Raw genomic sequence first — 16,264 nt, forward strand, 5'->3', positions numbered from 1 at the left:
CTGCTGTCAATCATCTTGGAATCATCTTGGATCCTGAGATAGAAACTGCAAAGGCTGGTTTAGCTGGAGAAGGGACTTCTGTTTCTCTGAGCCTTACTTCTTGGGTCTGAACTTAGGACATCTTGGAGTTCTTGAGATCTACCTGGATGGGGTAGGGCTGATGGACATTGTCTCAGGGAAGAGGACAGGTAGGCATACGGTAGAGAACACAAAGGGAAGATGAGTGAGCCACATTCTGAAAGTGCCATGACCTGGATTCACATTACTCTGTGTGTTTATTTCCCCCTTTGTCATCCCTAAGCCTTTGGAAATGTCTGGCTTCAATGTTGCACCCTGGCCCAGTTGTGTAATGGCATTAAAGGAAGAGTTGAGGGTCAGAGTTTATTTCCCTGGAACATTAGAGGTGGGGGGGATGGAGCCCTCTGAAGCCACTGTGGGTTTCAGTGATTACTGAGGGACTCTTGAAAGAAATGTGGATATTGGGGAACAAGAGTCCACCCACTCTTCTCCACATGGTGATTCACCCATCACTGCCATCCTTTTATTAAGCAAGCTGCCAGATTTCCTACACAAGTAATCCCTTAAATTGGCCCGAAATCTGTTTCCCACTAACTTTCACCCACAGGACTCAGTCTTTTCTCTCAGAAGCACAGAGAACAATCATCATAACCACTGACATTCATCAAGTGCTTACTATGTGCTGGGCATTTACTGAGCACTGTGTTGTATCTCATTTATATTATCACCCCATTTTACAGATGAAGAAATTGAGGCTGAGGGAGGCAAGATAATTTGGCCAAGGCCTGACCTCAAATAAATGCCAGGATTTGAACTCAAGCAGTCTGATGTCAGAGCCCACGGTCTTGAACTCTCAGAAATTCTGCTTGTCTTGTCCCTGTGGCAGCTCCACAGAGATCTACAGCCCGTGGGCTGGCCTCCCTGGACCTATTTCTTCAAGTCTGAATCCCCACCCCAACCCCCTTGCTGTTTCTCCTTGTGCCATTTCTCAGGAGGAACTTGGTCAGTTCCCCCTGACCAAGGTCTGGGACAGACAATGCAAAGAATACAAAACCCAAGTCCATCTGACCTCCTGTGACCTGTCCCACTTTGACACCCTGGACAGCCTCAGGCTGAAGCCTCCGGAAGCACCATTTTAGCTACATTCCCCTCCGGAGGCTGTATTTTTCCTGTCCATCCTCAACATTTCTTCTGCCAGAACAACAGGCTCAGTTCTCCCTTCTGATAAATCTGGTCATCCTAAATATGGGGCTTTGAGCAAACAGGAGTGGCCAGCCCCACGCAGCCCTCATTTCGAAATGCAGATTCACTTGGGCTGCTATTTTGGAGGTTTGGTTTCTTTCCCCACACACAGTGGTTTTATAGAAAAGGGAAGGGAACACGGCAGAATATTGGCAGGGGAAAGATGCTGGAAGAGAAGACCCACCTGGGCAGTCTTTGTGTTTCAAAGTTCCCAAAACACGGGCTCTTGGAGAAGCTCTGTGAAAAAGAGGGTCCTCAGTCACATAAAATTGGGAAATACAGTTTTAGCAACCCCTACTTTTGGAGATGAGCATATTAAAGATTGAAGTTCCGGGAGTAAAAAAGCCTAACTAGTTTTGTTTAATTCAGTTTTCCCACTAAAAAATACAGCCTCGTTAAAAATCTGGAAAACAATGATGCAGAGTGGAAGTTGCAAACAGGCGCCCGATGGCCTAAAATATTCCTGATAGGTTTGATTTGGCCTGTACAGGGCTTCAATTTACTTTAAATTAGTTACTAGCTCTTAACAATTGGAATATTTCTCACAATAATCTGGATTTGGGTGTTCTCGGAAAATCAGAAGATCTGGAAACACTGGTCCACATTCTTGCATGACAACAGTCAGCTGGACACAAGGCTGAGGTCTTTTGCTCCATGCAGCCCCTGCCTTCCTCGGCCAACACAGTGGCCTCTCTGCTTTACTCATTTGTGATACTTGCCTGGCCCAGGAGTTCCCCAACCTTGCTTTCCCTGCTGTGGAGATTTTTTCCTTGGGTGGGTGCTGGCCTGGGCGACCTCTGAGGCCCATTCATCTATTCATCCCTGCAATACGTACTGATCGAGCTTCTGGAGCCTGTGGAGAACGAGATGTACACAACAGCTTCTGTCCTCGGGATTCTAGGGCTGCCAGTCTAAGATTCAAGCTGTCAATTGAAGAACGAGGAGGGGGAGGGGCTGGGGAGAGAGGTAAGCCCCCTGGCAAGGCCAGAACCTATTTCTGGTGCTTGCCAAAGTCGGTGCTTGCCAAAGTCGTCCCTGCTCTCCATTGCTGTCTCTACTGCCACTCAGCCAGCCGCTGTTAGCCCCAACAGGGAAGAAGCCACCAACTTGCTCGTGATTTAGACGAGTTCCCGGCCACCTCAGGGCCTCAGTTTCACCAGCTGTAGAATGACCGGCTTGGCACAGAAAATTATGCGCCTCCCTTCCAGGACTGGCACTCAGAGAAGCTAAGACTCCACGATCGAGGAATGTCCGACCGGGCCATTCCAGAGCTGTTCCATAGAATTCCGCGCAGCCCCCTCCCTCCTTTCCCCAGTCTGGGCCAGGGCGGAGGCTGGAGCCAGAGGGCCCGGCCGACCCGGGCTTCCCGCCCGGGGGCGGGGCCGCCGCTGGACGCCCCGCCCCTCTACCTGGGGCTCGGCCCCGGCAGATGTTACAACTTTTTCGCCTTCTCTCCCGCGGTGTCCCCCACAGACCCGCCCAGCCCGTGCTTCCTCCCCCTTCCCCGCTGGGGTCCTGCCCACCACCCTACGGAGCCGTCAGTTCTCGGGTCTCCGGGCGGGGCGAGAGGCTGGGCCAGGGGCTGGAGGGTCGGGAGGAGGAGAAAGGGAAAGCAGAGGCGAGAGAAATTAGGAGACGGGAGAAATCGAGGGCTAGAAGGAAGAGGGGAGTCAGAGGATGGTGGAGAGCACTTTTTGGAAGCCGCCACACCAAGTCTCAGGCTGGCCTGGCTGAACTGGGGGAGAGGGAGCACGGACGGCGCAGAGCTGGCGCTCAGGCAGCGGGAGGCAGCTCGGCGCGGGCCTGACCTCCCCAGAGCGCCCCGCTGCGGCCGCGCAGGTCCGGCCTCATAGTCCAGGCAGTCGCGGACTGGCCGCTGGGCCTCCCCTGGGGACGCTGAGCGCTCTCGCGGTGTCCGGGCGGGCTGGCCGGAGGGCGTGCGGGCCGTGCGCCCTGGGCGCGCGAGGCGGTGAGGCCCTGGGAGCCCTGCGCGCCGGGACGCACGGGCCGGCATGGCGATGCACGCCCTCACCGGCTTCTCTCTGGTCAGCCTGCTCAGCTTCGGCTACCTGTCCTGGGACTGGGCCAAGCCGAGCCTAGTGGCTGACGCGCCCGCGGAGGCCGGCGAGCAGCCCGCCCCACGCCAGCCTCCCCACATCATCTTCATCCTCACCGACGACCAGGGCTACCACGACGTGGGCTACCATGGCTCAGATATCGAAACCCCTACGTTGGACCGGCTGGCAGCCGAGGGTGTCAAGTTGGAGAATTATTATATCCAGCCCATCTGCACGCCTTCGCGGAGCCAACTTCTCACGGGCAGGTAGGCATGGCCCAACCCACTGATGTTGGTGGTTCAAGCCCCAAATAAACCCAACTGTAGGTTTCACTTGTACCGACATTACCCCCACTGGGAAGCTCGGGCTCACAGCCAGTTCTGTCCCCAATTGGCTGTGATCATTAGTAAGCCCTTTGCCCTTTATGGGCCACAGTTTCCCTACTGTACACTGAATGGGTTGGATCATCTTTGGGGTCTTCTCCCTCTGATGTTCCAGGACATTCAAACTCCACACCATGTGAAGGAGACATCTGGTCATCTCTTTGTTAGAGGGACATGGCAGCCTCTGACACTTAGCTTTGAGTGCTGCTTCTCTTTACACACCCTGAGACTCTGAGCAAATCACTTAACTCCTCCAAGCCTCAGTTTTCTTGTCCATAAAATGGGGTGAACAGTTTTAGATCTTGAAAAGGAGTGGTGAGGATGAAACCGGTTGCATATAGCCTGCTTGACTATCAATAAATGGCAGCCTCTATGCCACTGGAGGGATTAGGGTCGCCAAATTGTTTGATGACAACATTGGGAGGAAGCCAAGGAGTTGATAGGTGGAGGAGAAAGACACACACAGGATGCAGTGACTTGTGTAGCCTTAGGCTAGTCACTTCATTTCTCAAAGCCTCTGTTTTTTCATCTGCAAAATCTTCCCAAGTTGGCTGGGGGCCCCAAGGAGACGTGCTGCTTTCTCCATAAGGAGTTGTGCACAGGCAAGGTGGTAGGATTACAGGATTAAAAGAGCAGGGAAACAGGAGGCGCGCGCGCGCGCGCGCGTGTGTGTGTGTGTGTGTAGAAGGCAAAACGCTGGCCACTTAGGAGAAAATCCTTTGGCATGGCTGAAGCTAATCCTTGGATGGGGCATGCTTTCTCCCAAGTTCTACCCAAAAGCCACTAGTGTGATCTCAGAAACCAGAGGCGAAGTCTCCCTGTTTCCTGGATGGGAGAAGCTGAGGCACAGAATCAGGGAGGGCCAAACCTGATGCCTGTGCCAAACTTCGGGGTCTGTAGGAGAGAGGACTGAGAGGCCAGGTGCTTTAGAGGGGCCCTGGAGCTGGGAGTCAGAAGGGATGCCTTTTCTTTCTTCCGTCTGCTGCTCAGCATTGAGCTCTAGGAACTGGGAAAGAGAACAGGAAAGAGGAAGGGACACCAGTGTAAGTGTTGAGGGATGGGGGCTGATGGTAAAGACCAAGTGTTGACCAACCTCCAGAAGAGGGAGGAGGAATCTGCATTCCTGAGGGTTGTGCACATGTTTGCATTTCTCTCTGAGAGATGACTTGGTTTAAGCAAGGGAATGAACAGCATGCAGGGCAGTGTTCCAGCCCCCCCAGCACTCCCCCCACCACCGAATCTGCAAAGTTAGCTGAGCGTGGCTGGGCAGCGTCTGCCCTCCGCCCCCTGCAGCTGGCTCCATCTGACTGATGCTGACTACTCTCATTAGTGTTTGTTAGTGCATCCAGTTGTGTTTGGTAAAGCCGGAGAGAGACAGTTTCCTGCATTACTCACTTGCAGACAGGCTGCAGTGACTTAGCGGGCCCACCCACTTTATGAACCAGTGTTCCATGGTGCCCAGCCCCTATGAAGAGAGGCTCGCTGTGACTCAGGGGCCTAGGGTACTTCCTGTATCAAATCTAATCATTCATTAGCTTGACTGAGGTCTGCAGAGGCCACGTCACTGAGAGATTTTGAGCATGAGTCTCAGAGACCTGAGCTCAAGGCTCAGCTCCACTGCTTGCCAGCTGTGGGCCCGTTGCTGCACTTTTGGGAGTCTCAGTTTTGTCACCTGTAGAATGGAGCTAATAGCAGTCTTCACTGTAGGTTTCTTATGCAAAGTAAGTGGAATAGTGTGTGCAGCATATAGTGTTAAAAATGGCAGTAGTGGGACTTCCCTGGTGGCGCAGTGGTTAAGAATCCGCCTGCCGATGCAGGGGACACGGGTTTGAGCCCTGGTCTGGGAAGATTCCACAACTAAGCCCATGCGCCACAAGTACTGTGCCTGCGCTCTAGAGCCCGCGAGCCACAACTACTGAGCCCGTGTGCCACAACTACTGAGGCCCTCCCACCTAGAGCCTGTGCTCCGCAACAAGAGAAGCCACTGCAATGAGAAGCCCGTGCACTGCAACGAAGAGTAGCCCCTGCTCGCCATAACTAGAGAAAGCCCACGTGCAGCAACGAAGACCCAACACAACCATAAATAAATAAATAAATAAATGGCAGTAGTAGCTAATGATAGCTAACAACCAAAACAGCTTTTTTTTTTTTGCGGTCACTTTTGGAGAGGGACACAATTCAACTCACCCCAGCAGCGAAGCAGCGGGGCCGACAGGCTCCAACTCTTTTTTTTTTTTTTTTTTTAACTTATTTTATTATTTGGCTGCGTTGGGTCTTCGTTGCTGCGCGCGGGCTCTCTATGGTTGCGGCTAGCGAGGGCTTCTCTTCGTTGCAGTGTGCGGGCTTCTCATTGCGGTGGCTTCTCTTATTGCGGAGCACAGGCTCTAGGCACGGGAGCTTCAGTAGTTGTGGCACGGGGGCTTCAGTAGTTGTGGCTCGCAGGCTCTAGAGCACAGGCTCAGTAGTTGTGGCGCACGGGCTTCGTTGCCCCGCGGCGTGTGGGATCTTCCTGGACCAGAGCTTGAACCCATGTCCCCTGCGTTGGCAGGCAGATTCTTAACCACTGTGCCACCAGGGAAGCCCAGCAAAACAGCTTTAAGATAAGGAAACCAAAACAGAAAAACCCACCCCAATGCCTGGCTTAAAGTTGTCAGGAGTTTAGGTCTGGGCTTGACTTTGATGCCTGGGAGTGAGAAAAATGTGTGGGGTTCTAATACACGTGTGAAGTTCCAGGCTTCTTATTTAGTTTGGGACTTGTAAGACTTGAGTAAAGGCAAGACACCCTAAGCAGATCACATGGGTGCCTTGACCACAGAAGGAAAGAGATATGAATGAAGAAACGAGGAATGCAGAGTTCTGCTAACCATTTGCTCCTGCCTCAGGGTGTTAGCCTGTGTGAGTGACCTGGATCTAGGGGCCACATAAACTTGTGGGCCGACACATGAGAACTGGTCTCATAAAATTTGGCAACTGGAAGATTTTTAGAGGTGTCCCATTCCAACCAACTCACTCCTACACATGACAAACTGAGGCCTCAGTGGGGGAAGAGAAGTGGCAGCCTAGTTTGCCAGAAGAGGGTCTGTGCTTGGACTCTGATTGGATTTATGTTCAAGTCCTGGCTCTGCTCCTGACCACTGAGTGACCTTGGACAAGGTCTTTCCCCTCCTCTGGACCTTAGTTTCTTTTTAAGTTGAGGTGAATAAACTAGAAAATGACTTGGGTCCCTTCTGGCTGTAAAATCCTTTGAGGGCCATTCTTCATTCATTCATTTCGTAATTGAGTGTCCTTGAAACATCACCTGAATGCTAGGAATACAAGGATAAGTAAGGGACAGTCTCATTAAATATCATCGGGCCCAAGAGCATGTACAGTGACTGAGTAGAATCCTATGGCCAAGTTGGACCAATGAAGATTTGTACTAAATGCTGTGGGAACCCGGAAGCAAAAGTGACTCATTCTTTGAGTGAGAAACTGTGAGAAACTTTACAGTGAGGGTAGCATTTGGGCTGGGCGTTTAAGAGTGAATAGGAGTTTTCTTGGGAGACTTGCTCTAGACTTGCTCTAGGCCCCATGGCAAGTTAGTGGCTTAGAGTGTAGGGACTCTGAAACCTGGAGTCAGACTGCTGGGGATTCAAATCCCAACTCCAATTACTAACTGTGTGAATCACTGGACAAATGACTTAATTTACTGAGCCTCAGTTTTCTTATTTGGGAGACGGGAATAATAATAATGATAGGCACCCCCTAGGTTACGGTGAGGATTTAGTGAGATAATTCCGATAAAGGGCTTATTAGCACAATGCTGAGCATACAGCAAGTGCTTGGTGTCAGCTTTTATTATTGTTGTTGTTATGATTAGCCTGGGTTCAACTCTTAACTCCCCAACTTCCTAGCTGTGTGATACTGCACGGGTGGCTTAAACATTCTGAGCTTTTTCCTCCTCATCTGTAAGATGACAATGATACCTGCTTCAGTTGATTTTGAGGATTCGATGAGATAATGCATTTGAAGTGCTTGGCACATTTGATAACACCTACTGGTTACTGTTACTTTGCCTACTGGTAGCGCTTGGATCAGAGCCTACCTCAGGGTGAGTGTTGGGGGTTGGGTGGCCAGAGCAGTGATTTCTGGCTCACTGGTGCCTTCTGTGTCCTCCCCTCTTCCCACCAGATACCAGATCCACACAGGACTGCAGCATTCCATCATCCGCCCTCGGCAGCCCAACTGCCTGCCCCTGGACCAGGTAACACTGCCCCAGAAGCTGCAGGAGCTGGGTTACTCTACCCACATGGTGGGCAAGTGGCACCTGGGCTTCTACCGGAAGGAGTGCCTGCCCACCCGCCGGGGCTTTGACACCTTCCTGGGCTCGCTCACAGGCAATGTGGACTACTACACCTATGACAACTGCGACGGCCCGGGGGTGTGCGGCTTTGACCTGCACGAGGGTGAGAATGTGGCCTGGGAGCTCAGCGGCCAGTACTCCACTCTGCTCTATGCCCAGCGCGTCAGCCACATCCTAGCCGGCCACAGCCCCCGACGGCCTCTCTTCCTCTATGTGGCCTTCCAGGCGGTCCACACACCCCTGCAGTCCCCTCGCGAGTACCTGTACCGCTACCGCACCATGGGCAACGTGGCCCGGCGGAAGTATGCGGCCATGGTGACCTGCATGGATGAGGCCGTGCGCAATATCACCTGGGCCCTCAAGCGCTATGGTTTCTACGACAACAGTGTCATCATCTTCTCCAGTGACAATGGCGGCCAGACCTTCTCGGGGGGCAGCAACTGGCCGCTGCGAGGACGCAAGGGCACTTACTGGGAAGGGGGCGTGCGGGGCCTGGGCTTCATCCACAGCCCCCTGCTCAAGCGAAAGCGATGGACAAGCCGGGCACTGGTGCACATCACTGACTGGTACCCGACCCTGGTGGGTCTGGCGGGTGGCACCGCCTCGGCAGCCGATGGGCTGGACGGCTATGATGTGTGGCCAGCCATCAGCGAGGGCCGGGCCTCGCCACGCACGGAGATCCTGCATAACATTGACCCGCTCTACAACCACGCCCGGCATGGCTCCCTGGAGGGTGGCTTCGGCATCTGGAACACTGCTGTGCAGGCCGCCATCCGCGTGGGCGAGTGGAAGCTGCTGACGGGAGACCCGGGCTATGGCGACTGGATCCCACCTCAGACACTGGCTGCCTTCCCCGGCAGCTGGTGGAACCTGGAGCGGATGGCCAGCGCCCGCCAGGCTGTGTGGCTCTTCAACATCAGTGCTGACCCCTACGAACGGGAGGACCTCGCTGGCCAGCGGCCGGATGTGGTCCGAGCGCTGCTGGCCCGCTTGGCGGACTATAACCGCACAGCCATCCCCGTGCGCTACCCGGCTGAGAATCCCCGAGCCCATCCCGACTTTAATGGGGGGGCTTGGGGGCCCTGGGCCAGTGATGAGGAAGATGAAGGAGAGGAGGAAAGCAGGGCTCGGAGCCTTTCCCGAGGGCACCGTAAGAAAAAATGCAAGATTTGCAAGCTGCGATCCTTTTTCCGTAAACTCAACACCAGACTGATGTCCCACCGGATCTGATGGGGGGAGGTGAGGTCCTTCCCCCGCAAGCCTGGCCCTGGTCCTCACCAGCGAGGGGCCCCAGGTCAAGTCCTCATCTGCAGGGAAATGGAGGGCGTCGAGCCCCTCAGTTGAAGGGTGGGGAGCTTGGTTTAGGAGTCGGGAGAGAATAAACTAGACTGAGATCCCTGGGTCCCAGTCCCACCTCTCCGTTGACTTGCTCTGTGACCTCGAGTGACCTGCATGAGCTCTCTGGGCCTCAGTTTCCTCATCTGGAGAATGAGCTCTAAGAGCTTTGTCGCTCTGTGGTGTGGACCTTGTGCCTGGGGCTGTGGTGGAGTTCCCATCAACTTTGTCACCTCCTAGCTCACTTAAGGCCTTGCTCTTGAACCCTGGACCTCTGTGGTAGTTCTTGGGTGAGGGACCACCTGGAGGCAGCTCCAGGCCTGGACCCCAGCCGAGGCGTGGTGATGTGGCCGCTCTCTGAAGGGACCCGGGGGTGACCTTCCTGGATCTTCATGTGGCCTGGGCTAGTCCTGGGAACAGACTAGTGGTGGGAGCAGTGGTGGTGAGCTCATCTTCCTGGGAGGGAAGGGGAGGACTGGGCATGGCTATTAGCTCCTGCAGGATCAAGCTGTGAAAAGAGCCGTGCACCAACAATCAGGACATCTGGGTTCTACTCTGACCTTCGGCCCAGTCCTTTTCCCCTGGGCCTCGATTTCCCCACCTGCAATGGGAGTGCTAGCCCTGGCTCTGCCTACCTCACAGGCCTATAGAGGACTGGCCGAGGTAATGGTTGTGGAGGAACCCGTGAACTTGATTAAAGCGCAGTAACACGGAAGCGAGGGCTGCAGTGCGGTTGCGAGCTCATGTGGGTGTGTGCACGTGCATCCTGGGCCAGGCATGAGCTCACTGTTGGTCCAGGGAAAGGGAGAGGAGGTGGGCACCCTGGGCAGGGGCAGAACATACGGGACCTGGTCACAGAGCCACTGTGGGGCCTCGGCAAATCTCAGGCTCGCTCCGGGCCTCACTGTCCCTGTGTAGAGTGGACGAGCTGAGAGCCCTCCGCCTAGGTGTTCTGGGTGCCCCGAGGTGTGTGAGTATTGGGGGACATGGGCTGGGCGGTGGGGAGAAGAGGCATGGGGGTCTCGGGGCTCGCTGGCTGTGTAGCGGGCCTCTATCCGCACACTGCGTTCTGCATATCTCCCTTCAGCTTCCAGTCGGTGCAGCGTGTGTAGGCGAAAGCCCTGCTGTGAATTTTGAAAATAGTTATTTTTGTCTCTGGCAAAGGAGGCCTGTTAGGACTCGTCAGCGTGTGGATGAGCGGGACGGGTGGGGTGGGTGCGGTGCAGTGAGGGGGCTTCAAGAATTGGTTACAGAGCTGCATCCCTACTGCAGCGGTTGCTGAGCCTAGGAGGGAGGGGCCGGCCTGGGGCTGCGCGGTGGAGGTGACCGTCCATTTCCTGGGGCCCTTCCTCCCAGCCCTGCTCTCTTTACCTCTTATGGCCTCCCCCCAGCTGGAGCCCTTCTCTGTCCCCAGGATGTTGGTGCCTGGGTCATGATGGGGCAGGGGCAGGACCAGCTGGGGCCTCTGGGTTCTGGCCACCCCCAGTTCTTCTGTCTGCTCTGGAGGGAAACTCTGAAGTCCCAGGTCTGGCATACCCCAGGGATGGGTTATCCACGGTCTGCCCACGACCCAAGATAGTCCAGCTCTGCCGGGTCCTTGTCCCAGCTGCGTGGGCTGGCCCCTTCCAGAGTGGCATGGATTCAGGGCTCCCCTGCCGCTCCAGGCTTACACCAGTTGAGTGGAGGCCTCTCCTGTGTGTGCTGAGTTGGCCCTGCCCAAGGTGGCCCAGCCTCCAGCTCCAGCCCTGCTTCTCTTCCTGGGTCTCTGCCTTTTGGGGCCACAAGTGCAGGGCCATAGAAGGCCAATTTCCACTCCTCCCTAGGCACCAAGGCCTACCCCCTGTGGCCAATCTGGCCCCAAACATGGAGAGTCCAGCTGGGGCTGGGGGCTAGGGGCTGGTGCCTGCTCCCCGTGCCCTGAGAAGGAGGCTTGATCTTATCTTAAACCCAGCCTAGAGCTCATCTGCCTGAGTCCTGCCTAACCCAGAACCCAGCTAACAGCCCAGGAGCCCCACTCAAGCTTCAGTCTGTAACCCCGTCCACAGCCCAGCAGTCCCCAAGCCTGCCTAACTGGGGCACCGGCAGCTGGCTGGGGCCTGGGATTCGTTGCTCAGGATGAGGGGCAACTCAGGGCTTAGGGCATTGTGACGAGAGGTTCAGCCTGCTTGCTGTGGTTTCTGCTCTGCCCAGCAATCAGCATGGCCCCCGACCCCCTTCTTCCCACCCCCTCTGGCTCCTACCTTCCCCCCAGCCAGGGCACCTGGGTCTGGACTCTGTGTCAGGCCCTTGAATGGCATCTCCAGGCAGATGCTTGCACCACCTATGGTGAGGAGGGATAGAAGGAAGGGCAGGCCAGAGGCAGCTCTGGCCCCTTAGGGGAGTGGAGCCTGGACATGCCAGACAGGCCCCCTCTTCCCCCTTGGCTGGACCAGATGACAGCAGATCTGCCAGCCAGATAGGTTAGAGCCAGGCGCGGCCCTGTCGGAGTTGGGCCCTGTCTTTGGAGCCCTGGGCAGGGATGACCAGTCCCCTAGGAGCCAGGAGAAAGCCCTAACCCGGCTGGAGGAGCAGGGCTCTGGACCCCACCCTGGGCCTTGGCACTATTTTCTCTTCTTGGTTGGTGCCTTTGGGTACCTTGGGACCTAGGCAAGTAGCCCTGAGTGCAGGAAAGAGCAGGGCAGGGAGGGGAAGGGAAGGAGCGCTGCTGGGGGAGTCAGGCATTCTGGCTTGTGGTCCTGACTGCCCCGGACTTGTGCGACTGCAGGAGGGCAGCTTCCTCTCTCTGGGCCTCAGTCCCTGTCTGTAAGGGGCCTGGGCCGCCTCAGGGCCCTTCCAGCGTTAGTGGAGTCCAAGGAACACAAACCTTATATTGGTTAAGTCCTGCTACATCTCTGCAAAACGGGTGATGATTGTACCTCTCTCACGGACATTTGTTATGAGGTATAAATAGTGCAATATGTAAAGAGCTTAGCACAGGGCTTGGCTCTAAAGTGGAAAGAACTATTTTTCATGTCCTTGGAGTCAGTGAAGGAACATCTTGTCTTTACATTTCTCAGGAAGGAATGGAGGCCCCACTGGGAAAAAGACCTGCCATACACACTGACAGCCAATGGCAGAACTTGAACTTGGGTCCTTGAGCTGCAGGTTGTGCCGTGCAGACATGGGCCCAGTAGCTGTGGTTCTCTGTCCCTTGGCTCCCTGTGTCCCTCTCCCCTGCAAGGAGTGCCACGTATGTGGGACGCCTCGGGGGACTGAGCTGCTCCCTGACCCCTGGCTCCTCTCCTGAGTGCGAGGCTGGCATGACTTTACTGCAAGTAATGAACCAACTCCCTCTCCACCTGGACCCTCCACAGAGTCATTTCTCTCTTGGCCCACTTTCCACCGACTCTGCCCCCTGCTCACTGCCCTTAATGGGACAGGCCTCATGGGGACCGCGCAGATGGCACGTTTTCTGTGGTGCCTACCCAGACCCCGCAGGACCCTGAGGCACTCGGGCGCGTGTGTGTGAGCACACGTGGAGGCTGTGCAAGGTGGGACTTGAGTCGGGTGTCACTCCCTGCTGTGGCCCAGGAACTTGGCCCTGATGGTCCCCGTTTGTCCCTCTCCAGCTCCATGGGGTCCAGCCTGTGTTCCGGTTCCCTGTCCCAGCATGTCAGAGCCCAGCTCAGTGCCCTCCAGGGCTCCCGCCCCTGGCCACCAGCGAGTGGTCTTGAGTACGGCACGCAAGTTGCAGCTGGGGGCACACGTGCTGGCTCTCCTGCTGCCACATCCCCGGGAAGTGGGGAATCTGGCAGAAACAGTCCCCCTGCTGCAATCAGCAGCTCGTGCTCTCAGCGCCACCGAGGCAGGGCTGGCTCCTTGCTGCCCGCTGCCACCGGGCACAGCTGCTAGCTTCTCGGGCTCAGGGGAGGCAGTAAATTAGCGGTTGTGCCTCCTTGGCAGGGCAACCGTTACAGTCAGGTTGGGGGTGCCTGTCTGAGGCAGTGCCCACACCCCTGTGCTAGGCTCTCGAAGGTTCGGAGTGGTGTGTGCGTGCGTGCGTGCGTGTGTGTGTGTGTGTGTGTGTGTGTGCGTGTGGAGTTGCCAAGGAGACCTTTTCTTCTTTTCCCTTCTCTTCCTCCCTCTCCGTCCTCTCCAGGCACCTCGGCACCATCAGGATCCTACAGCCTGGGTCCTGCCCATCCCCCCAGGACCGTGCGCACAGGATCCAGGCCAGCACCGGAAGGGAGAAAAGGATGACTGAGACTGAGAGAAAGAGAGGAAGGGAGATAGAAACAAGAAAGGGAATGAAAAGGAATCGGAAGGATAGGGACACCTGAGAAGGAAGAGCTCAAGGGAAGGAAAGGAGGGGTGAGGAGAGGGGAGACGATCAGGCCAGCTCCAAGCCAAGCAGGACTACCACCTCCTTTATTCAGAACATTAGATTCCCATTAATACAGCCTCAGGGCACAGTTGCCTTTTGTCTTATTTGTTAATTTCTAAAGCACCATTAGGTTGACACCTGACAAGCTGGAGGCCTTGTGACCCCTGCCTTCTAGCCCCAGTTCTTTGCTCTATGGGAATTCTGCAAACCAGGCCAGGGCAAGGTGACGTTCAAACCATGAGCTCGACTCCAGTGGGGACTCAGAGAGTGGTACCCAAAGTGCTTGGACTTGAAGATAGTGATGTGTACTTCCATGATTCAGAGAGAGCAGTGTGAAGACGGAGGGACTTTTGAGTCCCTTTATAAGAATAATTTCCCATCTATTGAGCATTTACAGTGTGTCAGACACTGTGCTCACCTCATTTAATCCTGAGAACAGCCCTGGAGCTAGGGAATGTTTTACTCTATTTTGCAGATTAAGAAATTGAGACACAGGGAAGCTAGGATACCCATCCCAAATCACACAGCCTATAGGTCATGGAGTCACTCTAACCACTGCACAACGCTGCCTCTCCTCTCCTCTGGGCAATGATGCAAGTGCCCTCAGTGGTGACTGAGAACTGTTCCAGTGCTTTCATGTGTGGTAGCCATCCCCTCCTGGGGACAGGCTAGAGGGTCTGGGACACGGAGGTGGCGGTGCAGCCCTTCCTCCAGTGGCACGCATTCGCCTCTGGCCTCTAGCGGTATTCTGTGCGCCGCCCGCTGCCCACCGGCTGTGCAGTCCCCCGAGCAAAGGCCTCTCTTTTCTGCCTCTGAATTGCAACGTTGGCGGCAGAAGCAGGAAGCATATTGTGCGCAGAAACAAAACGGAGTGCTTTTTTCCTTTTTCTGAAGGTGGTAATGGTGCAATTAGTGGCTCAGCCATTACTCCCTCCCCCCTGGCTCTCCCCCCCTCCTTCCCCTCTGCCTCCCTCCTCTTTCTCTCCTGGGAAGAAGTGGCTGCATCAGAGTCAACTCCATCATTCTCTCCCACTCCCAGCTCTCAGGAAGAGGGGCAGAACTGTGGGGGGGTGTACCCAGATTTCTCCAGGGGCTCCTGGACCTAGGGTAGTGAGTCAGGGATCTGCTGGGGTTGGGGATGACCAACAAGCAGACAATGTGTCCAGCAAGTGAGGTGACCAGTAAGGCAATTTGGAGGTTCAGAATGGGTGGGTTAGAAACCCAGAGGGTTTGGATCCTGGATCCTTTTATCCTGTGCTCATTGTGGGCAAGTGCTGGCATGAGACCTCAGCCTGGTGGGCTGTGAAGTGAGCTTGAATGGAGGAGGTGGGTGTGAGGGTCTGAGATTCTGAGTTCAAGCTAGAGCGATGGGGGTGGTCATGGTCTCACTTTAGACCTTCCTTCTCCTCTTCTAGAAACTAAAAAGAGGCCTCATAGTTACATACTCCCCAAAGGCCTCTACAGCCCTCAGCCTGCTCTATCTTCACAGCCTTCCTCTGCAGTGGCAACTTTGTTCTGTTTTGTAGAAAAGGAGCTAGAGGCTCAGAGAGGGGCTGTGACTTTCTCAGCGTCACACAGTTAATATATGTCAGGACTGGAATTGAATTCAGATCTTTAAACGCCAGTCCTTTTCCTTCTTAACCCCCTGGGCCTTGGGGTGAGATCTTGGGGCCATAGATATGGTTATTGCCCTGAAGAGTTGAAGTTGGCCAGGAAAGTGCCCACAGAATTTGGGAATGAGGATTTTAGGGCAGGTCCACGGACACTCCCCTCCAAGCCAGGCCATGCTCCCCTCCCCACTGCCGCCTCCACCTCTTTCACCTTGACTTGAAGCACAAGCAGAAACTGGGACATGAGCCCCAGGAGACCAGATCTCCATGGCCCTTCTGGCGGCCTGGGGTAACGGAGTGGTTATGGAAGAGACCTCAGGAGGGGACCAGTTGTCATGGCTGAGAGGGGTTGGGGTGAGCAGGCAGCCAGGGATATTCCCTCCAGAATCCTGATAGCTTCTCTGCACTTCCCCCTAGCTAGAGTCCCAGTGTGATGGGCAAGGTGGCAAAGAACAGAGAGAGAAAGAGAAAGAGAGCGCAGAATAAAAAAGACAGAGGAAGAGGCAAAAATAAAAAAAATTAGAGGGGAGCAGAGAGATAGTTATAGAGGCTATGGTGATCCGCTGAGAGAGAGAGATCCCAATGAATTAGCCATGGTTTCCCTGTAAACCTTAGAACCTGGCTGTTGCCAGGGCAACGGGGCAATACCTGTCTCTCCAGAGGAGATGAAGTTGCCAGGGTAACTGCATCCTGTCTTTCCGGGGGACCATCCCAGAATGTGGCACCCACCAGCCGTTACCATGGCAACTGCCTTTTTGCCCCATTTAATCCCATCTTGTCTGTTACAAGGGCCCCACAGTTGGAAGTGGGGGAGGTGGGAAGATTGAAGATTACTTGTGGACTAAGTTTGTTCTCCTTCCCCTCCTCCAACCCCTCCCTTGGTCCATCACCTCGGGGGTGCTGGGTCCACCAAC

At 55.1% G+C, this 16,264-nt stretch overlaps 1 protein-coding gene across 1 annotated transcript; it reads left to right on the forward strand.

Annotated features, from left to right (window-relative positions):
• The first annotated feature begins 3,221 nt into the window (after positions 1-3,221).
• ARSI (arylsulfatase family member I) lies at positions 3,222-9,740 on the forward strand. Its single transcript, XM_007448052.1, has 2 exons — positions 3,222-3,583; positions 7,871-9,740. Exons 1-2 carry the CDS (start codon positions 3,273-3,275, stop codon positions 9,270-9,272), a joined length of 1,713 nt encoding a protein of 570 aa, XP_007448114.1. The 5' UTR covers positions 3,222-3,272; the 3' UTR covers positions 9,273-9,740.
• Positions 9,741-16,264: the final 6,524 nt, after the last annotated feature.

This window comes from Lipotes vexillifer, unplaced genomic scaffold (assembly GCF_000442215.2).
Source record: "Lipotes vexillifer unplaced genomic scaffold, Lipotes_vexillifer_v1.1 scaffold121, whole genome shotgun sequence".
Classification (NCBI taxonomy): domain Eukaryota; kingdom Metazoa; phylum Chordata; class Mammalia; order Artiodactyla; family Lipotidae; genus Lipotes; species Lipotes vexillifer.